The following is a 24,680-nucleotide window of genomic DNA, read 5'->3' on the forward strand; positions in this document are numbered from 1 at the left end:
ATGGTAATTAACATAGAGAAATATAATTAGCTGTTACAAGCATTTCTTTCTCATATCAAATATTGCTGATGCCAAGGCGATTAACATCTATCTCTGTTAGGGTAATAAGCCCACCTGATAGACAGGAAGCTTTACCTGTCTTAATTTGATAACACGATGTCTCAGTTAATTTCCAAATGATAGTTCCAACGCCTCTTCATAGACGAAAAAAGTCACAGAGGCAAAATGCTTCCGCAGGCAAATCCTCATATTTGTAAACATAAATAGCCTTGTAAACAACCACTTAACTTTCTGTAACATATATATGGGTAACACCAGTAAGGCAGCCAAAAGCTGACCCTGAAACTCAGGGCAAAGTTGGAACAATCTCTGATGGTCACAACTAGACAGCTAGCACTCAAGTATTTAACCACCTAAACCAAAAATCACACTGCCTTCAGTCAACATAAGATCCCACAACAAAAAAGATTAGAACTCCATCTTTAGCAGGCTGTGTTTAGATGAGGTTGTGTACAGTAGCACAACACCTGGCTTTCCTTTTATTGCAAGAAAGCCAAGGCTGTTCAATCAGAAAAGAAAATCCAGGCATGCAGTTTGCTTTGTGATAGCATGCTGCTTATTTATCTGGATCATTCCATCACCACTCTCAACCTTCTCTCTCTCCACGTAAAACAAAACACAAGCTGATGGTGGTCCCATTACCTTCTCCCATGGCCCAACTTTCTCCCTACATCTCTGTCTATTTCTAACCATCCCTATAGCTTACATACTTGAGTCAGTTCACTGTAGTCTTTGCTTCCTGTATTTTTTCAAATAGGGAGCTTTTATATGGTCTTCCTTATATAATCAGTTAGAAGCTGCAATTACTCCCTTATAAGTAGCATCACCATTCCATCAAGTTTATTAATTCTTCAGGAAAATGGGGTTGCATAGTATTTGAATTGCAATGTGTCAGCTCTGGGCTTTCTCCAGGGCACAAATCCTGTTGCCTTCGATAGCCTGATTCATGACCTTCTCCCTCTGCTTAAACACTTCAGGTGGAAAGAAAGTCACCATCATTGAGGCAACCTGTTGCACTGCAAGGGTGCAAACAGCTGTAGACTTACATTTGCTGGAGACTGTCTGCCACAACTTGAGGTGTTGATACTGATTGAATTCTCAGGGACTCCATAGAATACGTCAACTCCCCCTTCTAACTAGGTAACCCCTCAACCAACTGGAGACAGCAATTTCATCTGGAGGAATGTTGGGCACAAACAACTACAAAAGCCAAAACAGGTAGGCTCGTGAGACCGTGGGGAGCCAGAGTGCAGCTCATCCAAGGGGACCAGCAGTGACTTGGCACCACGTGACTGTTGTCATAGATAAATGAAGACCCAGTGCTACCAGATCTTTCAAATTTCCAAGAGAATCATGAAATCTGGATTTGTATGTGAAATTTCTCAGTTTTTGGAAGTTGACGAGCAAATCAGAAAAATCGTTTTAAACACCATATAGGCCAAATGAAGCTCATCTGGATGCCAGGTCCCAACCACAGAACACAAGTTGGAATCTACTTTTCTAAAACCTTTTCTTCTTCACATCAGAGGTATATGGTTTAGATAACAAGGACAAAAATTGTTCGGGATCGCTTTTTATTTTTATTATCTTACACACTAGCCTGCAAAAAAATGGTTCAGTGTCTTACTGGAAGCATATATTTGCATTTACCTGGAGATTTTCCTTTTTAAACCACTTCAACCAAACTAAATCCTCATGCAAGGCTGCTCACATGAATACAAGTTAGACGGCTCAAGTTACTTAGATAATTAGCTAACTTCATTAGTCATACATCTATGTATAGCCTTAGAAAATTCACTTAAATTCTCTGAGCCTCAATTTCTACATCTGAAAACTGGGATAAAAAATACCTTCCTTGGTGGAACGAATTACTACCATCCTTTCACAGGTTGAAGTTGCACTACAATTTGTGACTTGCTTGAAAAGAACACAAAGAACAGAACACGGGAAGAGAAAAATAGTAATTTTACAGTGGAGAAACCTGGCAAACACTAACTGAACCAAATGACAAAGGTGAACATCACCCGTGATGACATATTGTGATCATGTACCTCCTGATATGAAGCGCTTAAAAGGATACTCCATCTCTATGGTATTCTTCCGCCCCCCCAAAAAAATAACTCCAATCTAATCATGAGAAAAACATCAGACAGTTTCACATTAGAAGCCATCTACGGGATAGTGTTTCACGGAAGAGGAAGTAGCCCTGTTGGGTCAAATGTTGTTGAGTGATTGTATAAGATTAGGACAGGAAAGGTTCCAATGACTGGAGTCTTTTCAGGGGTGTAGCTGGAGACTGAAGCTATTAGGTTCACGCAAAAGTAATTGTGGTTTTTGCAATTATTAACCTGTTAATCTGCAATTACTTTTGTACCAACCTAATAGATTGGAGAAGAGTGAGTGGAACCAAGGATAGATAATGGGTTCAAGAAGATTTTCTGGAAAAGAAAGAAGACAAATTGGGGTGTGAGCTGAAGAAGGATGTGAAATCAAGGAAGACTGTCATTGGTTTTTAATGGGCCATGCTAGTAAATAGCTGCAAGTTAATGAGAATAATCCTGTAGAGTAGGACAGAGCAATGATGCAGGAGAAAGGTAATAAAACTTGCTGGAATCACAAGTTCTCAAGAAACTGAGGAGACGGGATCCAGAGCACAAGAAGAGAGTTTGGCCTTTGACAGAAGTGGGGACACTTCTCACCTCTTAATGGGAGGGAAGTGAAGACAGGCAAAGCTCCAAGTAGAGTTCTAGATTTGTTGGTGGGGAGATTATGGCTTCCTTCAATTAAGTATGAAGCAAGCCATGAGTTACAAGTCAGAAGGGGTGAGAAAGGGTGGTAAAAAGATGACAGTGGGAACACACTCACACTACGAGCCTTGACAGTCTATTACAGCAGAGCAGGAGGGTCAAGGACTGAAAGAGCTGAAAGTGTTTGCAAGGAAACCACAGTAATTGTGGGCCATAAAATCGAAGCCACATAAGGAAGAAAAGAGACAAATAGTGACAAAGTAGTAGAGTCTAAGTTTTGATGGGCTCAGTGATATTGAAAAACTATTGCATTGTTTATTCTGGAGCATATCATCCAGAAGAATACGAAGAAGAATATTTAAAATCTAGATTTCAAGACGGGTGGAATAATTGGATGACAACCTGTAGCGGAAGGGAATAAAAGTTGTTAGAAATGAGGAACTCAAGGAACTGAGAGCCCAGGGCATTGCATGAGTCATCCATACAGTTGCTGAAATCACCAGAAACAATGAGAGGAGCAGGCATGAAAAAAGAACCGAGAGCTAGTACCTAAGGCATGTGGGGCATGAGGAACATGCCTCGGAGGTGGGTATATAAATGAATGAAATTTGAAGAGTTGGTGGGTGATACAGCAGGATGGCACAACTTCAAACATACTGATACTCTGAAAGAGAAAAGAATAAGAATTAAAGTAGAAATGCAGAGCCAGGAACACACCTACTCCATATGCTCAACTTGAAGCACAGAGTATGTGACATTTAGGAAGGCAAAGGTCTCCAGTCAAGAGGGCTACAAGGTCAGTTCTCTATTAAGAGGAAGAAGGCAACTTTCATTCAGAATAAAAGGTTGAGGATGTAGGAAGTTTGCTGATCACAGGTCAGAGTTCAGAAGGCACAATGTGAACACACAACGGGATTTATGGATGATGTAATACAGAATTGTACACCTCTATGTAACTTTACTAATAATTGCACCCCAATAAACTTTAATTTAAAGAAAAAGGCACAATGAGGGAGTGGAAGGATAGGGGATTGGGTCAGTTAGAGTAAAATGAGGAAGGGACAGCCGGGAGCCTGTGCTCCCATCAGAGATTGAGGAACATCTCAATGTCACGATAAGGGACATGATACGATCAGTCAAAGAGGTGAATCAGTTCAAGTCGTGCCTCTGAAAATCAAACTCCATGACCTGGGAGGGTGCTTCCTCTCTCAGTAGTGAGGCCCCGTGGGCCACGTGAGGGGCTTCTCTCGAGGAGGAGATACTGTATGTGAAGCAGCCATTCTCAAGCCTAGTTAGGCATCAGAATCATCTGGGAGCTTTTAAAAATCTCACTGCTCACATCACAGCAGGGCCAAAGAAATCAAAGTCTCTGGGGGAGAGGACCCAGACATCAGTATTTTTGAAAATTTCCCAAGTAATTCCCATGTGTAAGTAGGTTTGAGAAAGTGGGTTCCTCTACCAAATATCTGGGGTATGGCCTGGGCATTAGAGTTTTTAAAAACCTTTGTGATGATGGCTATTACTTTTATTGTTACACATATTCAGTTCCTTTGAGTCATCACTATGGGAAAGAGGAAAAAGAATTGTCTTTGTTTAAATAGAAGAGTGCTGTCTTGAACTAGAGGAAAGAGTTCCTGGCATTGTCTCAAATTAAGAAAGACTAATCACTTATGTGAAAGAGATGGAACTGGCACAATATACTTTAATAGCCATTCAATCTTCTAATACCTATATAAAGAGCATAATGGAAGGCTTCACAATCCAGGGAAGGTTCTTGACCATATCCATTCTGAAAGCAGTTAAGCAGTTTTCATGATGTTTAGTATCTATTCACCTGACCACTTAAAATAATATTTTAACACTGTCCAGGCTATTATTAGGAGCAAGGAGATGATTTTCAGATAATAATAATTAAGGCTGACATTTATTAGGCACTTACTATATGCTAGGTACTGTGCAAATAATCACATGTAGTCTCCTGTAATCCTCCTAACAAGTCTATGCAGTGGGTACTGTTATTGCACCCATTTTACAAATGAGAGTCCAAAGGCTGGAGACTTGTCTGAGATCAAATATCTGTAATTGAAAGGATATGGATTTAAATTTAGAAGTCCACCCAGTCCTAAAACCTGTGTGCTCTTAACCACTATGCCATCCTGTCTACTTACAACGTTCATGAGACATGAAAAGATTGTGAGCAACGATGGAGGGATTAGCCTTAGAGAAAAGCAGAGACATGCTCTCTTGCTAGATAGAATGAAAGAAAGAATGGGTGGCTGGGGTGAAGGATGTAAAGGAGTTTGAAAGTGGTAAGGAGGAAAACTCAAAAAATTCTAAAATTTACAAGGACACCTTCACATTTTCTAAAGTACTTAGCATAATAAATTATATACAGTATAAACTCAAAATATCCAGTTGACTTAACATTCTTTCAATTGTCATCATGTCATTAAATGATAAATCTTAACGGAAATAGTCAATTTGTCAAAGGGCTCGGGTTCTAGAAGCTTTTTGCTCATTTTTTCAGTTCTCATACTTATTACAGCTATATTGTTTATATAAACATCTTAGAAAATATAAATACTAAGGAAGGAAGGGAGGAGGAAGGAAGGAAGGAAGGGAGGAAGGAAGAAAGGAAAGAAGGAAGGAAACATTCTTTCTACCAGTAACAAGCCAGCTAATAAATGAAGAAGAAATGACAGAATAAGAAAATCACCATTTGGCAAAATATTATCATTTCTGTTGATTCAGGAAAGAATCATCAATGGTACTAAAACTAGAGGGTAAAGATTGAGGAAAGAATATTGACATAGTGTCAAATTATTTACCTGCCAGATATTTATTTCTTACAATGGGTTGAAGAATAAATTTACAGTGGAGAAATATGAAAGTTATCACAATGAGCAAACTATCAAACTTAATGTGGTCAGTAAAGGGACTTACCATCTGCCTCCTGATATGATGCATTGAGAAGAACTTGACATCACTTCTGTGATATTCCTGCCAAAAGTGTATGACCTAAATGTAACCATAAGAAAAAATTAAACAAAATTGAATTAAGTTTGAAAAATAACCTTCACTGTCATGAAATACAAAGACTCAAGATCTGTTCCAGATTAAATGGGTCTGTCTAAAGAGATATGACAATTGAATGTAACATATGTTATTTGGATTTTCATTTGCTATAAAGAACATAAATGGGACAATTTGTAAAATCTGAATAAAGTCTATAGATTAAAAATACTATTATAGCAATGTTAAATTTCTGAGGTTGATTTTATTGGAGTTATGTGACAGATTTCCTTGTTTTTAAAAAATATGTTCTGAAGTATTTAGGGATAAAGAGGCATAATCTGTACAAGTTACTCTTAAATGGGTTCAGAAAACAGATAAATAAATAAAACAACTGTAGTAAAATGATAATAATTGGGTAATCTGGGTGAAGAGTATCAATGAATTCCTTGCACTATTCTTGCAACTTTTCTATAAGTCTTAAAATAAGTCAAAGTAAAAATAAATAAATAAATAAAACATATATATATATATATACATATATATGTATATGTATGTGTGTGTATATATATATATATATATATATATATAGAGAGAGAGAGAGAGAGAGAGAGAGAGAGGAGAGAGAGAGAGACAGAGACAGAGAGAGACAGAGAGAGAGAGAGAGAGAATAAGCTTCTAAACTAATCCACAAGCAATTTAACTACCTACCAAAACAAACTGCTCACACTTTAAAGGAAGACAATAAAATCTAGACATTCAATAGTATAATACTCACAATATATAGCATCCAATAAAAAATTACCAGATATGCAAAGACACAGGAAAAGGTGACCCAAACCAGGAGAAAATTTCAGTCAGTAGAAATATCCATAAATTACAGAGGTGATGCAATTAGTAGACAGGGATTTCAAAACAGCTATGGTAAACATGCTCATGGATGTAAAGGAAAGCATGAACATAGAGAGGAAAGAGAAAGAAGATATAAAAAGTAAGAAAATGAAGTTTCTAAAGCTGAAAAGTATAATATCTGAAATAAAAAAATTTACTGAATGGAGTTTAATCATAGAGTAAACAAGGAAATATTAGGAAAATATTGACATAGCAATAGAAACTATCCGAAGTGAATCACAAAGCAACAACAAGACTGAAAATACAGGAATCAAAGCCTTATAAGATACTATCAAACTGCCTAACATAAAAGTAAAGGATCCCCAAAAAGAGGATGTGCACACACAAAAAAAGTTTTGAAGAAAATAATGGCTAAATTTTTCCAAATTTTATAAAAACTATAAGCCTACAGATGCAAGAATCTCAATGACTCTCAAGCAGGATAAACATAATGAAAACCACACCAAAGCACATGATAATCAAATCCTAAAAATCAGTTTTAAAGGACAAATTTTGTAAAGCAAAAGACACATTCCATTCAGGAGAACAAAGACAAGAATACTGCAGACTTATAATCAGAAATAATACAAACCAGAATATAATATAACAACAAACAAGGAAGAGGATGGTAAAAGGGGACAAACTTTCAGTTATAAGGTGAATAAGGTCTAGGGATTTAATGTAGAATGTGGTGACTATAGTTGGTAATACTGTATTATATAATTGAAATTTTCTGAGAGTAGAACTTAAGTATTCTCACCCCCTTCAAAAAAAGGTAAATATGTGGGCTGTAAATTAACAATGGAGGGAATCCTTTGTGGCCTATAAAACAAGTCAATAAATTTGGAATGATTCAAAGCATACAGGACATGTTCTCTGATGACAACAAAATTAAATTAAAAATCAGTAACAAAAAGATATCTGAAAAGCCCCTAAATGTTTGGAAATTTAGAAACGTGATCCTAAACAGCCCATGAGTCAAAGGAACAGTCATAAAGGAAAGTGAAAAGTAGTTAAACTGAATAATAATGAAAACAAAACATATTAAAATGTGTGGGAAGAACTGAAAGCAGAGCTTAGAGGGAAATATATTAGGTTTAAAGGCTACATTTTTTAAAAAGGAAAGGGCTAAAATCAATTACCTTAAGAAGCTGTAAGAAGACAAAATAAGAGAAAAATTTAATCCAAATAAGTAGAAGAAAGAAAACACTAAGTATCAGGGTAGAAATCAATGAAAACAAATGGCAATAGAGAAAAGTTAATGAAACAAAAAGCTGGTTCTTTGGAAACATCAATAGAATTTTATTGATAAACCCCTAGCTAGACTTTCATAAAGAAAGAAGGAGAGAACATCTGTTGAGATCCTAGCAATGTTAAGGGTAGTAAGAGAATATTTTGAACAACTCTGTGTCAATAAATTCAACTTATATGAAATACTCAAATTCCTTGACAGACACAAATTATCAAAAAAATAAAAGATCAAATGGGAAATTTGAATAGCCCTATATCTATTTAAAACATTCCCGTAGGAAAAAAATTATAATTCAAGGTGATTTTACTGTCAAATTGTATCAAGGTTTTAAGGACGAAATAATACCAATTCTACACAAAGTATTTCAGGAAATAGTGAAGAGGGAGCATTTCCCAATTTAGTTTACGAGGCCAGCAAAACCTTGATACCAAAACCAGGCAGTACATTATAAGTACAGACCGATAATCCTTATGAACACAGTTGTAAAAGCTCCTAACAAAATATCGGAAAGTCTAACTCAACAATATATAAAAATGATAATATGTAGTGACCAAGTGGAATTTATCCAAAGATTGAAAAGTTGGTTTAATATTTTAAAATCAAAATAATTCACCATGTCAACAAAATAAAAAAGAAAGAGCCTTTGATTATACCAATACATGCATAAAAAAGCATTGACAAAATTCCATACCCGTGCATGATGAAAAACTCTAGCAAATAATAAATAGAAAGGAGCTTTCTCAACCTAATAAAAGGCATCTATGAAAATCCTATAGCTCACCTCGTACTTCATGATGAAAGACTCAAACTTTCCCCTCCAAGATCAAGAAAAGGGCAGATACATTGCTCTTTCCACTTCAATGTAATATTATGCTCAAGTCCTGACCAGTGCAAGTATGATGATTATGAACAAAGAAATCATAAAAAGCATATAATTGGAAATAAAGAAAAACTGTCTTTGTTTATAAAAAACATGATTATGGTCATAGAAAACCTAAGTAATTCCCAAAAGCTATAAAACAAATGCATTTAGCAATGTCATGGGGTACAAAATTAATATACATAAATCAATTGTATTTCCACTTATTAATAACAATAGAAAATAAAATTTTAAATACCATTTACAATAACATCAGAAAATGCAAAATACATAGGCATAAATTTAACAAAATATATGCAATACCTGTAAAACTGAAAACTACAAAAGGTTGCTGGGAGAAATTTTAAAAGATCTAAGTAAGTAGAGACTTATATACCATGTTCATGGATTAAAAACATCAATGTTGTTAAAATGACAACGGTCCCCAAATTAATCTATAGATTAAACATAATTCTAACCAAACTCACAGCAAGCTCTTTTGTAAAAATTAATAAGCTGATTCTAAGCTGTATAAAAATCAAAGGACCTACAATAAAAATAATTCTAAAGAAAAGAAAAAGTTGAGGATTTTACACCATCCAATATCAAGACTTACTATATAGCTATTGCTATCAAGATAGATATGGAACTATAGAACAGAATAGAGACTTCATAAATAGAACTACTCAAATATAGTCAATTGACTTTTTACAAATGTGCTAAGGTAATTTAATAGGAAAATGACAGTCTTTTCAGTAAATGGTGCTGAACTACTGGATATCCATAGGAACAAAAATGAATTTGTACTCTAACCTTACACCGCACCTAAAATTAACTCTAAGTGAATCATAAATACAAACATAAAAACTCAAGCTATAATAAAACTTATAGAGAAAAACACAGATAAAAAATCATTATAGTCTTGAAGTAGGCAAAAATTACTCAGGACAAGAAAAATACAAACCACATAAGAAAAATAAGGATAAATTGGACCTTATGAAAATTTTAAATGCCTGCTTGCTCTTTAAATTATACTAAGAAAATGAAAAAGTAAGCCACAGACTGAGCGAAAATATTTGTAATATATGCATCTGACAAAAATTTTATATCCAGAATATACAAAGAACTTTGATAACCTAACAAGAAGATAAAAAAAATGGGCAAAAGATTTGAAGACACTTCAGAAAATAAGACATATGAATGGCCAAAAGTACATGAAAAAAAAGTTTAACACTATTAGTCATTAGGAAATACAATTTTAAATTACTATGAGATATTACTATATATCCAATAGAATGGCTTAAAAATGCTGACAATACCTAATATTAACAAAGATTGGAGTAATTAGAGTTCATACACATTGTTGGTAGGAATGTAAAATGGTCCAATCAGTTAGGAAAACAGTTTGGCAGCTTCTTAGCAAATTAAATACAGACTTACCCTTTGATCCAGCAAATCCATAGCTCAGTATTTACCCAAGAGAAATGATAATATCTGTCCAGGTAAAGATTTGTACATGAACATTCATAGCAACTTTATTCTTAATAGCCAAACACTGGAAATAACTTGAATTCCCATCAACAGATAAATCAATAAACAAATAGTAGTATGTCAATATAATGGATTATTCAGCAATAAAAATGAATAAATTACTGATACACACAACATGGGTGAAGCTCAAAAAAATTACACTACCTGTAAAAAAGCCAGACACAAAGAGTACATAAGTGTATGATTCCATTTATCTGAAATTCTAAGACAAAATAAATATATAATGACAAAAAACAGATCCATCGTTGCTTAAGCTGGATAGGGACTGGGAATATTGACCACCAAGGGGCATAGGGCATTTGGGGGGGCAGTAATTGTGGCTACTAGGGCATATTCATTTGTCAAAACTTCCCGAACTGCACACTCACAATACTTTTACTATATGTAAATTATTAGGTTGGTGCAAAAGTAATTGTGGTTTAAAAGGTTAAAAATAATTGCAAAAACCGCAATAACTTTTGCACCAACCTAACATCTCAATTATATCTTTGATTTTATATATATATATATATATATCATGTATATTTATTTTAAGTGTCCATAAAGATGCACTCAAAATTATAAAGCAGTAGTATTTCATAGGTAATATTTAAAATATTTAACAATTGAGAATTATAAGCACCAACCAGTTAGAACAAATGATGGGTATGAACAATTCATACAGCCAACTCATGTAAATGATCCAAGTGTTAGCCCAGGAAAACAATAGTTCTTAATAAGTGGTGGGATTATTGCTCTCCTCTTTCTTCTTTTTGCTCATCTGTATTTTCTAATTGTCTATCCATATTTTCAATCAGGTACTCTAAAATAAGGGGGAAATCTATATTTAATTATAAAAAAGAAAAACAGTACCTGTTACGATCACATCTCATACTGTTATAAAATTTTAATGGGTCTCAAAACCCTAATGGAACTTTTAAATAATAGATATGAGAAATGGTATACTAAAACAGCATTGAATTGGAAGTTAAAAATGGATAATGCCATAAAAAAATATTTCCCATCTACTGCAAAGAAAATAGTGAGATGTATTTTAAAACTATTGTACCATTTTAATATTTTAAAATGCTCTCCCTTTGCTCCTATTCCAACTTGATCTCCATATAATTGATTATGTGTAAGTGAGAGACAATATCTTTCCTCAAATTGTCCAGGCTCTGAAATGCCATACTGCTCCAAATTCATTATATAGTATTTTGCAAAGGGTTTCATGGGCGAGGTCAAACTTCAGAATCTGGCTGAGCAAACCAGGAAATCCAACAATAATGATCAACTCTGGGTAAATTTTTATAGCAAAATTACAGCCCATGACAAGGAGAGATGCCACCATCTCCTCCTCGCATGACTACTTCCATCTCTAAGGCTTATGACAGCAACAAACCTTTGCTCTGAGCAGTTTCTTCAGAGGTAAGCACAATAAAAACCCGGCTACGAGAGCAGTGGCTGAGAAACTATGATCAGCAAATAATGACCAGGGAGGCCCCTTTATCATGTCTCTCTCAACAGAGAAACCGTACCAGCTCCCCAGCGGCCCAGTGAAGAGTCAATGGCTGGTTTAGCAATTTGACTCTTTTCCGTAACTTTGAAAACCCCAGGGTAAAATGATGCTACCACACAATCTCCTAATGTTGCTTTACAGTGCTGCTCAAATTTGTAATTTTAAAAGCACCTCAGCCCACTGTGAGATCACAGTTATCCTTAATGATTTGCAAATCTCAGTGCTTTTAACAGCTCATTTTTGTACTGTGGCTACGGCGGTAACACCTGCACCTATGTAGTTGTAGCTTATAATAGCCAGGGCTGTCAGGATGTGCAGTAAATGAGAGGCAGCAGCAGTATCTTCCACCTTTTCCAGCCTTAATTTACTTCTGCTGCATTTGAACATAAGCATATTGAGCCCGCAGAGCTGCCGCATCAGCTCGCAGAGCCTGTGCAATTGTGGCTCATGGGACCTCTGTCGTCAGCAGAAGCTGACCACCCTGCTCCATTACATGGAGAAAAACAAGAAGATGGCAGCTCCGGTCTTTTCTTCTGGAAACTCTGACTTCTGAAGGGGAAGCATCTGTCCCCAGATTTCAATTGCAAGAAAAATGTAACAGAAGCTTTTATGAGGCACCCAATGTGGCATTTTTACAAGATATTCAAACTATAAATTACATGACCAAATTCTGCTTTATCCAGACATGTGTCATCCACTCTCTAAATAAGCATTAGAATCACATTTACAGTTGATATAATAAAGCATTACGTAACAACGTTTATTCTAATTTCAAAATATCAGGTATCTCTTATGTAATAATAACAATGGTGGCGATGTGTTAAAGAACCGCTATGTGTCTGACATTGTTGTAAGCTTACGTGCATTAACTCATTTAAACCTCAGAACAACTCATTGTTATGCTGAGTCAAGATTTGAACACAGCATCTGTCTCCGGAGTTTTTGCCAGAGATAGATCGAGAACCATAGGCCCCACTTCCCTAGAGAAGAGAACTGCTTACAAAGTCACCCAAGGACTCAGCAGGAATGACTACACGTCAAAATATCCCCGAACAGATGGGGAAATCTCCAGTGTTGTACATGTGTCATAACTGCCTTACCTTACTTTCAAGTCTTTTGTCTAAACAGAATCTGGTTAGCTCTGAGGGAAGAGATCATCAGTGATTTTCAAAAATGGAAGTGCCCTCCTCATGCTACCCCCGCCCTGTGATTCTTTAGGTTTAAAGTGCTCTCCGCAAATTCTCTAGGGTACACACCTCCACACTCCACCCCTGTGTGGTACACAAAGAGCTGCTGATCACACCTCACCAGAGTCGCCAGCTACACAGGAGTTGATTGCCGTTTGCAGTTCTCCCTCTGGGACCATCTGGGAGAAGCAGCAGAGGACAGCTCTGCCCAACCCATTCATTTCCCCAAGCCCTTAACCACTTTCACTTCCAACAATCAGCACCAGTGGTGGTCGGTTGTCGCTTTGTCTGTCTGAGGGCCGCTCCTAGGTGGCCAGATCCTGCTTTGCCCATGGCAGGGAGAACCAGAAGGACCCCTCCAGAGTAGTCCTTGGCCAGTGACTAACAGCATGAGGGATATAAATGCCAGCTCCCTCAACCCTGAGGGGGACAACGCTGAGATGTGATTACAGTGTCTCCAGAGCCCCCTGCAAGATCCAGCCAGTCTCCCAGCATGGAACTTGACTTGATATTATACCCTAGCTCCATCTCCTTCCTTTCCCTGTCCCACTTCCCCCTCTTATTGAGTTTCCTGGGATCACTTCATAATAAATCACTTTCTTGGCCATCACTGCACTGGGTCCACTTCTAGTAGCAGAGCATGCAGAAGGTCCTTCTAAAATCCCACCTCCCTATATAATCTAAACAAGCACCATGGGGTCATTGGTCTCCTGCTCCTCTCCACAGAAACCTCGGACCCCTAACACAAAGGGAATGCCCCACCTGTATTGTCCTTCATCATCCCTGAGCTACTTACTCCTCAATAACAAAAAAATTACAGAAGTCAAGTTATTGTGAGAGAGATGGCCATCGTGTCCTCATACAATATTAACGAATGAGCACTCTTAATGTGGGAACTTGGCACTGATTCCCACATAATTGTGGCTTCAACAATAAGAAAATACAGTGGATTCAATGGATCCACATGCTGGCCTACAGCTTGGAAGCCAAACAGATCCCTGTCCTATGTAACTTGGTTCTCCAAGAGTGAGGTCCAGGAAGAGGAGCCCATCCAAGCATCCCAGCCCAAACTCCTCATTTTATAGCCTTGGTTCCTCTGAATCAAATCTTTATGTTACACATTTCTAACAGTAGTTTTAATCTTTAATTACTTTCCCAAAGCAAAGATCAACATCTCTACAAAGGTTCTTTTTTTATTTTTTATGATGAAGTATTTATTAGTATGTCTCTTTGGAATAGATTTTCATACCCTAGGCCTGAAAAGAAATTCCACATAGAAATCATTCTCAAAACAATTTTTAAATACTTGAGTTTGTCCTTCTTTCTCACCTCATGCAATGACTTGTTAATGAGGAATAATTAAAATAGATCCTTATTAATAAGACTGCACTGCATTTCAAAAATATTTTTTAATATCAAAGCTTCAAGTGCACCTATGTCTATAACAGAGAAATTAAGAATCCACAGCTTCATCCATACCAAGTGTCTAGATGGGGTGCATTTCAAATTAATCAACGTGGCATTAACAAAAGACCTGCTTTATGCAATGGGTCAGCCTAATTGAACAGATATAATTATAATCTGTAATATCCATGTGGACCAAATAGAATGCCATCACTCTTATATGTACATGACTATGATAGTTCTGCGTTTCTTTCCATCCTGTAATCTGAGCAGTGATTTCCCTAAATGTTTGTGACCTAACAGGTTTGAAACAGATTTCTCCAAAATGTTCCAGAGCAAATTGCGTGAGCTGTTCAACTGGACCCAGCCAGCAGCTTCAAGTTAAGACTTCATCTGAGATGACTTGCTGAGGGGAAATCCACCCCCAGTAAAACGAGGGCCAGTTGCTTTGGCCATTGAGAAGGCATTATCCATGGATATTCTGTCCTTGTTTCTGTAAGAGAGGGGGTGAAAGTTAACCTCCTTAACAGCTTTTTCCTTTCCTAAGTTTGGTGTTCTCTAAGTTCCTAGGGTGAGGTAGCCACTGCAAACTGCTTTGATTAAAGCTTCGGTTTTAGGCAAGGTGGTTGTTGAAAATCTAATTAGGTGTTCGCTGATAACACATAGAATTAGGGAAAGACACAATTAAATGTGCCCTCCTAATGTTGATCTAAATATGGACAGAAGACCTCATTAAAACTCAAGCACTATGGACTTAAGGCTTCTGACTTCTAATCATCTTCCTGTTTTAAAAAACCAGTTCCAAAGATCAGTCAGAAGAATCTTTCTCTTGACTCAATTACAATAACTAATTTATCATTTATCAACTGTTATATTCCAAAGCACCAGTACCAACATACATATTTACCACATATACATGATATCTTCACCAAACTTGGACATTTATAATAACAAGCTTTCCTGTAACTTTAGACAAGCAATAGTTATTATTAAAAATAGTTTAAGATTCAAGAAAGGCTTGGAAAGATAAATAAGATAGTACATTTGGCAATAAAGGGAATTCTACCCTAATATCTATGCTGTATCTTCTATACAGATCTCCTTTAAATACACACACACACACACACACACACACACACACACACACACACACACACATTCAGGTATCATACAGAGGTACCTTAAATTTATACAAATTACCCAAGTGGTCTTATGGAAAACATCTTGGGAAGACCCTTTTTAAAAATAAAAATTAAGCAAACTACTGAGACCAAAACCAATTAGATTTGAGAACTGCCAATGATTTACCTTAGGGGAATAATCTATCTTTTGGAAAAGAATCTGACTGGCACTGCAGAATCTAGACCAGCCTGGGGGTCCAGGGTAGGGGAGCTGGGCCAGGTGGGTAGAGCACAGGTTGGGACCAAAGCATGATAAAAAGAGTGTTTGAGAAAAATGAAAGAAAGCAATAAGGTGAAAATGATATGAGTTGCTGTTTTATAAAACACTTATGTGGGGAGAACATCCAGAGAGATTATTCTAAATTATTCCATTTGGAAAGAACATGCAGAGGGTTGGTTAATCAGTCCAGCTGTCTCTTAGCAGAATTGATTTCATTGTTATAAAAAAAAAAATCCTCCATAAATAGGACAAGAGCTTTAGCTTTGAGTGGATCCAGGGAGAGAATTCCTTCACGTACTTTGGCCACTTGTCCACCTCCTGACTGTTGTTAGATGCAGGCTGTGCTTCCTCCTTCCCCCTGCCCTCTCTTACCTTAAATAACCCAAATTTTCCTCTCTGAAGGAGCATACACTTAGTGCTTCTGGCTTGGCCTAAGCTGACTAATGGGAATAATGTCTCCTTTATATTTTCTTTTTCATGTGTTCATAGACCATTATAATGACTCCCTCCAGCCTTCTCCCTTCCAATCTAAACCATCTCAGCACTTTTGTTCTCACCTTGGCTTATTTTTTTTTTCAGCACCTTAATACTTTTTTTGTACTTCTCCTATGAACTCATCTCTGTCTACGTCCAGTTTATGGATCCCAAACTAAATGGAACCACCAGTGACACTCTAACCAGGCCAGAGTGGCTAAAACTAATGGGCATTTAAGGGCAAGAAGAGGACAGGTCAAGACAAATATTCTAGGGCAGCACGGTCTGATGGCACTTTCCATGATGGTAGATAAGCTCTATATCTAGGCTGTCCAATGCAGTGTCCACTCGCCACATATAGCTAGTAAGCAGTGGAACTGTGACTAATGCAACTAAGGAACTGAATTTTTAATTTGATTTTATTGTAATTCATTTATACTTCAATAGCTACAGGTGGCACAGGGCTGGGGCAGTATAGCTCCCAGTGGATGGGCCATTGGGAAGTGCTGAGTCAACAGAAGGGGCGCCATCTGTTGGCTGGGCATGCTCTCTGTGTCCAGAGAACTAAGGGAGGAAAATCAATAAAGATCCAAGGGAGACTAGGCTAAACCCCAGGGCCAAGGCAGGGAAGCTAATCAACTCTAGAACGATAATTAACTGTTCAGCCAAGCTAGCTGCTCATAACGCTGTAAATTAGACTACTGGTCTCCAAAATGGAGTACATCACTTCTAGAAAATGAATGAGATGACCCATTGGGGGTGGAAAGAAGATATTAGAGATTCAATTTATACTGTATTCTTAAAAATTACAAATCTCATTTTACTAATAATTACTCAAAAAGTCACAATAATATATGCATGTAATTTATAGATTAAAATATATCGGAAGTAAAAAAGTATTCTAAAATAAAAATTTTATTTGAAAAACTATATGCATATATATTGGGAGGACTGCAAGTTCAAAGACGTTTTACTGATGGGGTATGTAATCAAAAAGCTTGAAAGCCACTGAGCTAGACACCTGCCCCACGTGGAAACCAGCCATGTTGACATTTCATAAGCCCGACTTTCGTGTCCTAAAAGAAAACTACAGTGTTTCCACTCCAACATTCATTTAATTCACATCATTAATATCCACAATTCTAAAACTTCAGTGTACAGGAAAAATCACCTGCAGGGTAATTAAACGGCAGATTTCTGAGGCCCTCTAGAGCCTGCTAAATCCGAATATCTAGAAATGGGGCCTGGGAGCCTGCATGTTTAATAAGTCTGTTTCAGTGATTCTGAATCAGACAGTTGCCAGACCCATATGTTAAGAGAGACTTACCTAAATTTGCTCTAATTTTTAGCAGTATTTTATTCTACCAAGGAGCTGATATCTGAATGTGGAATGGGGGAATATTCTGATTTACAAGAAGGATAGATATTTACTGGCAAATAAATTTGCATACAGTTACTTGAAATAGCTGTTTGTCACTAATAAATCATAGCCAGATGCATTCAAATGCTCTTTTACCATGTCCCTGAAATGCCCATGTGGATGAAATACCAAACTTGACTTTCAACCCATACGGTGAGCCACAATAGAGTTGACTAGATGATTTGGGTAATGCCACGCAGCCAAACCAAGGTTCAAACCTACTGATTCATTTGGGCTCACTCTCCCACCCTGAGATCAGGCAAACGATAACAAAGTGAAGGGAACATTGACCCTGAGACCCAAATTTTAACCTGCCATCTGCATTATCATCTCCTAGAAGAATGAGAGCTCACATCGAAAGCCCACAGCAGATACTGAAGTCAGTTACTAGACAAAGGGATTGTTCAGAGACAGTTTATCTAAAACAGATGAAAATTATCCATGCATGCTCCTGATTACAGGGGTACAGCCATATTACAGAAAGAACAGCTTTACCAAGCTCAGACCCCTTGGCAAAATTGTGGTCTTACATGTGAATTCTTCAGCCAGTATAAGGCTGATGGTGAACCTCATTTGCATACATAGTTATGGCATGATTATCTCCAAACCGTGAGAATAGTGTGGGGACAAAATTACACTATGTTTCCTTTACTCCACGTTAGGTCCACCAGTGAGCAGATATTAATGGATTCCTGTTAGGGCCCAAAGAAGGGGCCTCAGTATCGGATGAGACACTGATCTTACTCTGCTGATACATACCCAGTGAGTGACCTATAGAATATCAATTGTTCACCCTGTGACTTAGTTTACCCCAGGGAAATCTGCAACTGTGATTGCCCACCAAATATTTCCTCGTCAGCAGGTAATAGACACAACACAACTAGAAGAACATACGACTAATTCTTACTTCTGAATGTGTTCTTTACGTTTCTGAGCGAGATATTTCTTCTTTAAACTTAGTAGTTCATTGGTGAGTTTCTCAATCTCATATTTATATTCTTGGCTCTGTGACTCATACATATTCAGTTCTGAAGACAAAACCTAAGGTGGCAAATGAAGCAGCATTAGCAGAAAATACGCAGTGAGACAATATCTTTGTCTGAAAAATCTTTTTAACCTGCTGCCGTTTCTAGAGGTACAAAACCATGCCCAGGTTAATAATCTTCATGCTTCCTTCCAGTTCAAGCTCGGTGTCTAAGTGAAAATCTCACTGAGCACTGAAGATTGTCCCTCATAATCCAGGGACAAACTTAAATGAAACCTCATTCCCTTTCTTAGAAAGGAGAACAATCAAGCAACAATCGACAGGCTCACACATGAATGGTGTCATGTGTTTCAAGGAATATTGTGAATAGAGACAGAAAAACTCTGACATACAGTATAAAATTGTCTTTAAAATCTTTTTAAAAAAGCATTCAAGAAAGACATCACTAGGGAGTGCGATTCATCTTAGGGTTATAGTAAAAATTATCCTGGGCTCATCCTGCCACCACCACACCAAGCAGGAATTCAATTTATGTGTTTTCTGCTAAATGCCTGTCACCTCTTTATTGTGTTCCGAGGGACCGTTCACAGGTTCTTGCTTCATCCCAGCCCTGAGACACTTTCCCCTGAGAATCAGAGAGCTATGACATGTGTACGCGAGAGTCTCATGCCTGTGAGGGGCTGTAATAGGATGCCTGATTGCCTGCATCTTCCATTGTGGCATTCAATTCGTGTCACTGACCTCAGACTGGGCAAGAAGAGTGGGAATTTACTTGTCTGAACAGAATGTGGAAAGCATGCCAAAGCTAGGGGTGCGCCCCACAAAAATCAACGGGAGCAAAGGAAGGCTATTGTTCTGAGGGGCATGCAATAGACTCAGATTTGTTTTCCCTCTTGCTCCCTATTTCAAAAATTTGTAAAAAAAAAAAAAAGGGGGGGGGGATTTTTGTCTTTTGAGTGTTCATCTGTTTCTGAACTCTTTCCTCTTCATTGCTGTGAAAATGATTCTATGTTATTATGAGCTAAAGAATATGATTTTCCTGTTGGAATAAAATCTACCTTAACAGTTAAACTATTAGGAACAAAGACCTTGTTGCCAAACAATGAATGTGGAATTTCCTAAAAAGGAGTCCAGACAATGAGGGCAAGCTGGCCAAGAGGCTCAGGACCATCCACCTCTGAACCTCTTCCACCAACGGTCACATTTCATTCAGAGCAAAAATTGGGACTTCCTGAAATAAAGGGTTAATGTAACAAAAGGCTCCTATGAACCACTGAATGCAATCCAGTGCTACCTGTGGCTGACAGTAGTGTGAAGACAGACAAGTGCTACTCGAGTCTATACCCACCTCTGAGAAAATAGGCTTTTATTTTTTTGCTGTTGTTTGGAATATTCAACTGTTTAAGGGGATAAAAACAATCAAAAGATTATGCCTCGTGCAAAACTCAAATTACGTCTTAGGATGGTCATGTGAAACGAACACTTAAGAGTGATAAGATGAAAACTAATGTTCTAATTCGATTTGTGTTTCATCTGCCTTTTTTAACTAAAAGGATGCAATTTTACAATGTCCTATTTGTGAAAGGATTAGTATTATATTAGTAGCATGGCGTCTATTTTACCCCAGGCAGAAGGGCAGTAATTATTACCCTCAGTGTGTAGGTGCCAGCCTTCAGCTGGCGTGTGCTACATTCTGTGCATGTGTGTGTCTAAGACTTCCCTGGCACGCCAAGAATACAGAAGTATCCACTTAGGAGGTAAAGCTCAAAATATAATGGGAATGCAGAGCTTTTTAGAAAACTTTAAAAAGGCATGTGCAATAGTAAAATATTCCATCTCCCCAACTGAGGTCCTTAGGTTACTTTGAAGGGAATTTATGCTAAGAGGATCCCTGCATGATTTTCTTTCCCTTTCATGGCAATTGATTTGATAGATGGTCATGAAGCAAGGTCCTGGGGGCTGGGGAGTAGCTGGTGCTTTGTGTGCATTTATTTCAGGTGGAATGGAACAGCAAAACCCTGCTTTGGCACTGTGGTCTGCCTCAGGGGGCAATGGTGTTAACACATTTCCTCTGTGCTTCCCTACCACCCAACTCCTCTAAGTCAACTTGTGGTGATCCATAAAAAACTGTATCCCCCAAATTTCCATCCTATCGCCATCATCCTCTCCCCAACGCTTTCCTGACGTGCTCACCTCCCTCTTTCAGGAAATGGAGAATTGTGGGGTCTATCAATCTAGGAGCAGAGGGGTGGCACTGAGGCTTGCCCTGCTCCTAAGGCTGATCTCGGTGGAGCATGTCATTCGTGAGACCAGCTCCTTGTGCTGAGGCAGAGGACGCGTCCAGAGTGTTCCCCACAGTGTGGCCATCTTCAGCCAGGACAGAGCAGAGACTGCCACTTACTTTAAGCTGCTTGGTCTTCTCCCGCAGCGTGTGCCGGTATATCTGCAGCTGCTCTGCAGCCTCGGGCCCAGGCTGCCGGGCCATGATGTGCTTTAGTTCCACATACAGTTTCTCCTTTTCCTGGTGGAGAACATAACCACACACAGAGATAAATAGCCCCATCAAGACAATGAAAGTGTCTTTAGCACCACGGTCAGCTTGGTTCGGGACCATCCTAAGTTACATCACAGCTCCATGCTGATTACATTCACCTGTAGATTCATTCAATCATGCATCAAACCAACCCTGATCAAGGGACTAGCATGTGCTGAAAGACAAGGGCAGTGTTGGAAGATGTCAACCAAGTGTTGTGACCAGTAAAAGGAGTAACTCTGTAACTCTGGTTGAAAGAGTTGGGGGAGATTTCACAAAAATGTCACCTGAATTGTCCCTTGAAGAATAAGTAGGTTGCCCCCGTGCAGAGAGAGACAAAAAGAGCTTTTTAGGCCAAGGTTCAGTGACAGAGCAGGGGAGTGGTGAATCCAGCTCAGCAGGTACACAGGGCAGGAGGCGGCAGAAGCAGAGAGAAAAGGCTGGGCTCATAGCTTGGGACCAGACTGTGTGTGTCATACACGATGTGCTGCCAGACCACATCTTTTAGGCAGTTGGGAGCCAAGGATGAGCCACACCTGGGTTTGTCTTCAGAGGACTGGCTCCAGCAGGAAAGCAGAGAACAGAATTAGGAAACTGCTCAGGGCACCAACACAAGCAGAAGATAAAGAAAGCTGGACCAAAGGCGACTAGGATGGAAGATAGGCAGATACGAAGACATGTCCGAGGCAGAACTGGCCGGATCTGATGAATCATCAGACAAGTGAAGGGAGGGGCAGGAGCCCAGATCACTCCAAAGTCTCTAATGTGGATATGTGGGGGCTGAGGGGGTGGTGGTGATGGAGGCCGTGAGGCCAGGAAAGAAGACAGTGTGGAGGGAAAGGAAAGGTAACTGTTACTGCACGCTCTCCTGAGAATCAGTGAGTTCGGGTTATGCCAAGTGTGAGGCCCTGTAGGATATCTAGAAGAGGTGTTGAAAATGTGGTCCCAGAGTTGAGAACTGAGGAGCAAGTTGGAGCTAGATGTGGGTCATGGCTAGAGTCCTGAGAGTGGATCCATCAACCAGCGATGGCTTATAGGATGAACCAGGACAACAAGATTTGGGGGAGAGCTAGCATACAAGCGGTAGGCAAGTAAGAAAGATCCAGAGAAAGATAATAAGGAAGAGTAATTGAATAGCCCCCAAACCAACAAAAGGCAGATGTTTTGAAAAGGGAGGAATGATTTGGGTGGTCAGTGACATCAAATGAGGTAAAGAGAAGAAAACAGAGGGTTCTTGGGGCGGACTATTAGGGAAGCACCGCTGACCTTGTCAGAAAGGTTGCAGTAACATTTGGGGAGTAAAAATCACACTGGTTGAAGAATAAACTGGAAGTAGGAAGTACAGAAAATGAATCTTTTAAAAAATATGACATAGTAAGAAAAGAGCTCTAGAAAAGGTTTGAGGGAATCAGTAAAAATCCAGGAAAACTAGGATACACAAACTTGTAGAACTAAAAGAAAGGACTTTCTAGAAACCCAAAGCAAATCACCATTAGGTAACAATTTAATCTGTAAACAATATAGAATTCCCATTTGTACCCAGAGTTTGTTTGCCACGTGTTTTGGGGTCCTTGAATTAAAGATATTACATATAAGCAAAGATTTCTAAAGCATTCGAATTCTAGATTCTCATTTCTCTAAACTGTAATAATTTGAACAAACATTGATAAAAAAGTAGTATGTCTACTCATTTGTCTCTGTACATATTATTGTCGTAAGGTAATTAAAGGAAAAAATATAAGCAAAAGCGCTCTCATTAAATGAAACATCCAGTCAAATGGAAACTATTTTTTACCTAGAGCTAAGTATTCTTAGTGTTGTCATCAAATGATCTGCTTTTGCCAAAGAACATAGAAGTCGTTTTTAAAAACGACTCAAGTCATTCTTAACCATTTGTCTCTGTTTTTCCTTTTCCCTGGCCAAATTATAGCAACTTTATTATAAACAGCATGGCTCTATTTTCAAAAGAATATATGCAACTTAAAAATTAGTTGGTTGGAATAAACTTCTGGAGAAACAAATATCACCTAATACCCAGCATTTTAATAATAATTCCAGAAACGACAAAGAAATCCAAAAGCCCACACAAAAGAAGAACAAATTGAATTACAAAGTAGTGACTGTCCTTTGCTGTACAGACCTCCTGTCACACCTTACGATATAATCTTCCCAGTAAATGGATATAGCAGGCAATGAGCAAGATATCAGGAGGTAAGTTTATTTTCTATAGCCACTTAACACCTGCCCTGTTGGAAAAATAACACTTCTGACAAGGCTTCAAAATTCAATTTGGAGAGGGTAATAAGTAGTGGAGAAGCTCATGAAACTGTTTTGTCCATTCTTTCAGCTCACCTCTCTATATTACCAGAATACAGGAAGGTTTGAAAAGTAAAGAACCCCACAATGATGAGGAGGAAACAACCTGGTTTGGGATATAATAATGTCTTAAACTGAAAAGACCATCTTACTCCAACAACCTTCAAATGTTTCACAGGTGTAATTCTTTTCAATTGCTCCTGGGAAGGAGGGAGGAAAAAGACACAAAAGAAAATCTGGAAGAAGCAAATATTTGTTACCTCACCTCATAGGTGAGAATCCCAAGGTCCACAGGGATGACTGGTGTGTCCCAAGTCCCTTGACAAGTCAAAAACCTCAAGAATCACTTTTAGATAGACTCAAGAATCACTTTTCCCATGTAACACCTCCTCTGGGGCTTGAAAACATGCTATAACCCTGAAAGAATTTGGATCAAACTGAGCTACATAAAAGGCTAAACGATCACATCAACAGAAAATGGAGCCAGGTTCAAAGCCAGGTTAGAGGGTTTTAGCGGGAAGTGCATGACTCAGCTCCCCCCTCTCCTGACCTGCACCATCTGAATGAGCCTTGCCTCTGTCCTCTAACAGGATGTGCAAGAGTGAACAATCCTGTCATCTTCTATAACTTCCTGTGTGTGTGTGTGTGTGTGTGTGTGTGTGTGTGTGTGTGTGTGTGTGTGTTTGAGACTGTAAAATGAATTAAAATGGATTTATTCTAAAGGATAACAGAGTGACTGAACAGTAAATATCCACAAGTGTGAAGAAACTCAGTAAATTAGCATTAAACCTGCCTGACTAGTCAAAGTCAAGAAGTTCTGAGAGTTAACTAACCCAGGACAAGTGATGCATATGTGTTCATGGTGGGTGGAAAGAATACCAAATGAAACTTCAGGGACTAAAACAGTGGAATGTATGAAGGGCGGAGGGAAAGGGAATGGGAGGGAAGTGGTTGAAAGGCACTACCAGGCTCCAACACACATGAATTTTAGTCTATGCTTACAACGGGAAACCTGTTAAAACCAAAGTGATGTCTGAGCAGCATTAACATTCTAGCTGTGTGTATCATACAGATTTGTATTTTGGGAGAA

The 24,680-nt window shown here is 38.3% G+C and overlaps 1 protein-coding gene across 1 annotated transcript in view; it reads right to left on the reverse strand.

Moving 5' to 3' along the window:
• Positions 1–14,451: 14,451 nt before the first annotated feature.
• CFAP58 (cilia and flagella associated protein 58) overlaps positions 14,452–24,680 on the reverse strand; it is an 89,238-nt gene continuing 79,009 nt past the window's right edge. The window contains exons 16-18 of the mRNA XM_019725132.3: positions 21,143–21,262; positions 18,664–18,797; positions 14,452–14,954 (exon numbers count right to left, since the gene is read on the reverse strand). Of these exons, the coding sequence (XP_019580691.3) occupies positions 14,843–14,954; positions 18,664–18,797; positions 21,143–21,262 (366 nt within the window). The 3' untranslated portion in view covers positions 14,452–14,842. The remainder of the gene's footprint in view (positions 14,955–18,663; positions 18,798–21,142; positions 21,263–24,680) is intronic.

This window comes from Rhinolophus sinicus, chromosome 15 (assembly GCF_057876585.1).
Source record: "Rhinolophus sinicus isolate RSI-liver-muscle chromosome 15, RSI-T2T, whole genome shotgun sequence".
NCBI classification, from domain to species: Eukaryota; Metazoa; Chordata; class Mammalia; order Chiroptera; family Rhinolophidae; genus Rhinolophus; species Rhinolophus sinicus.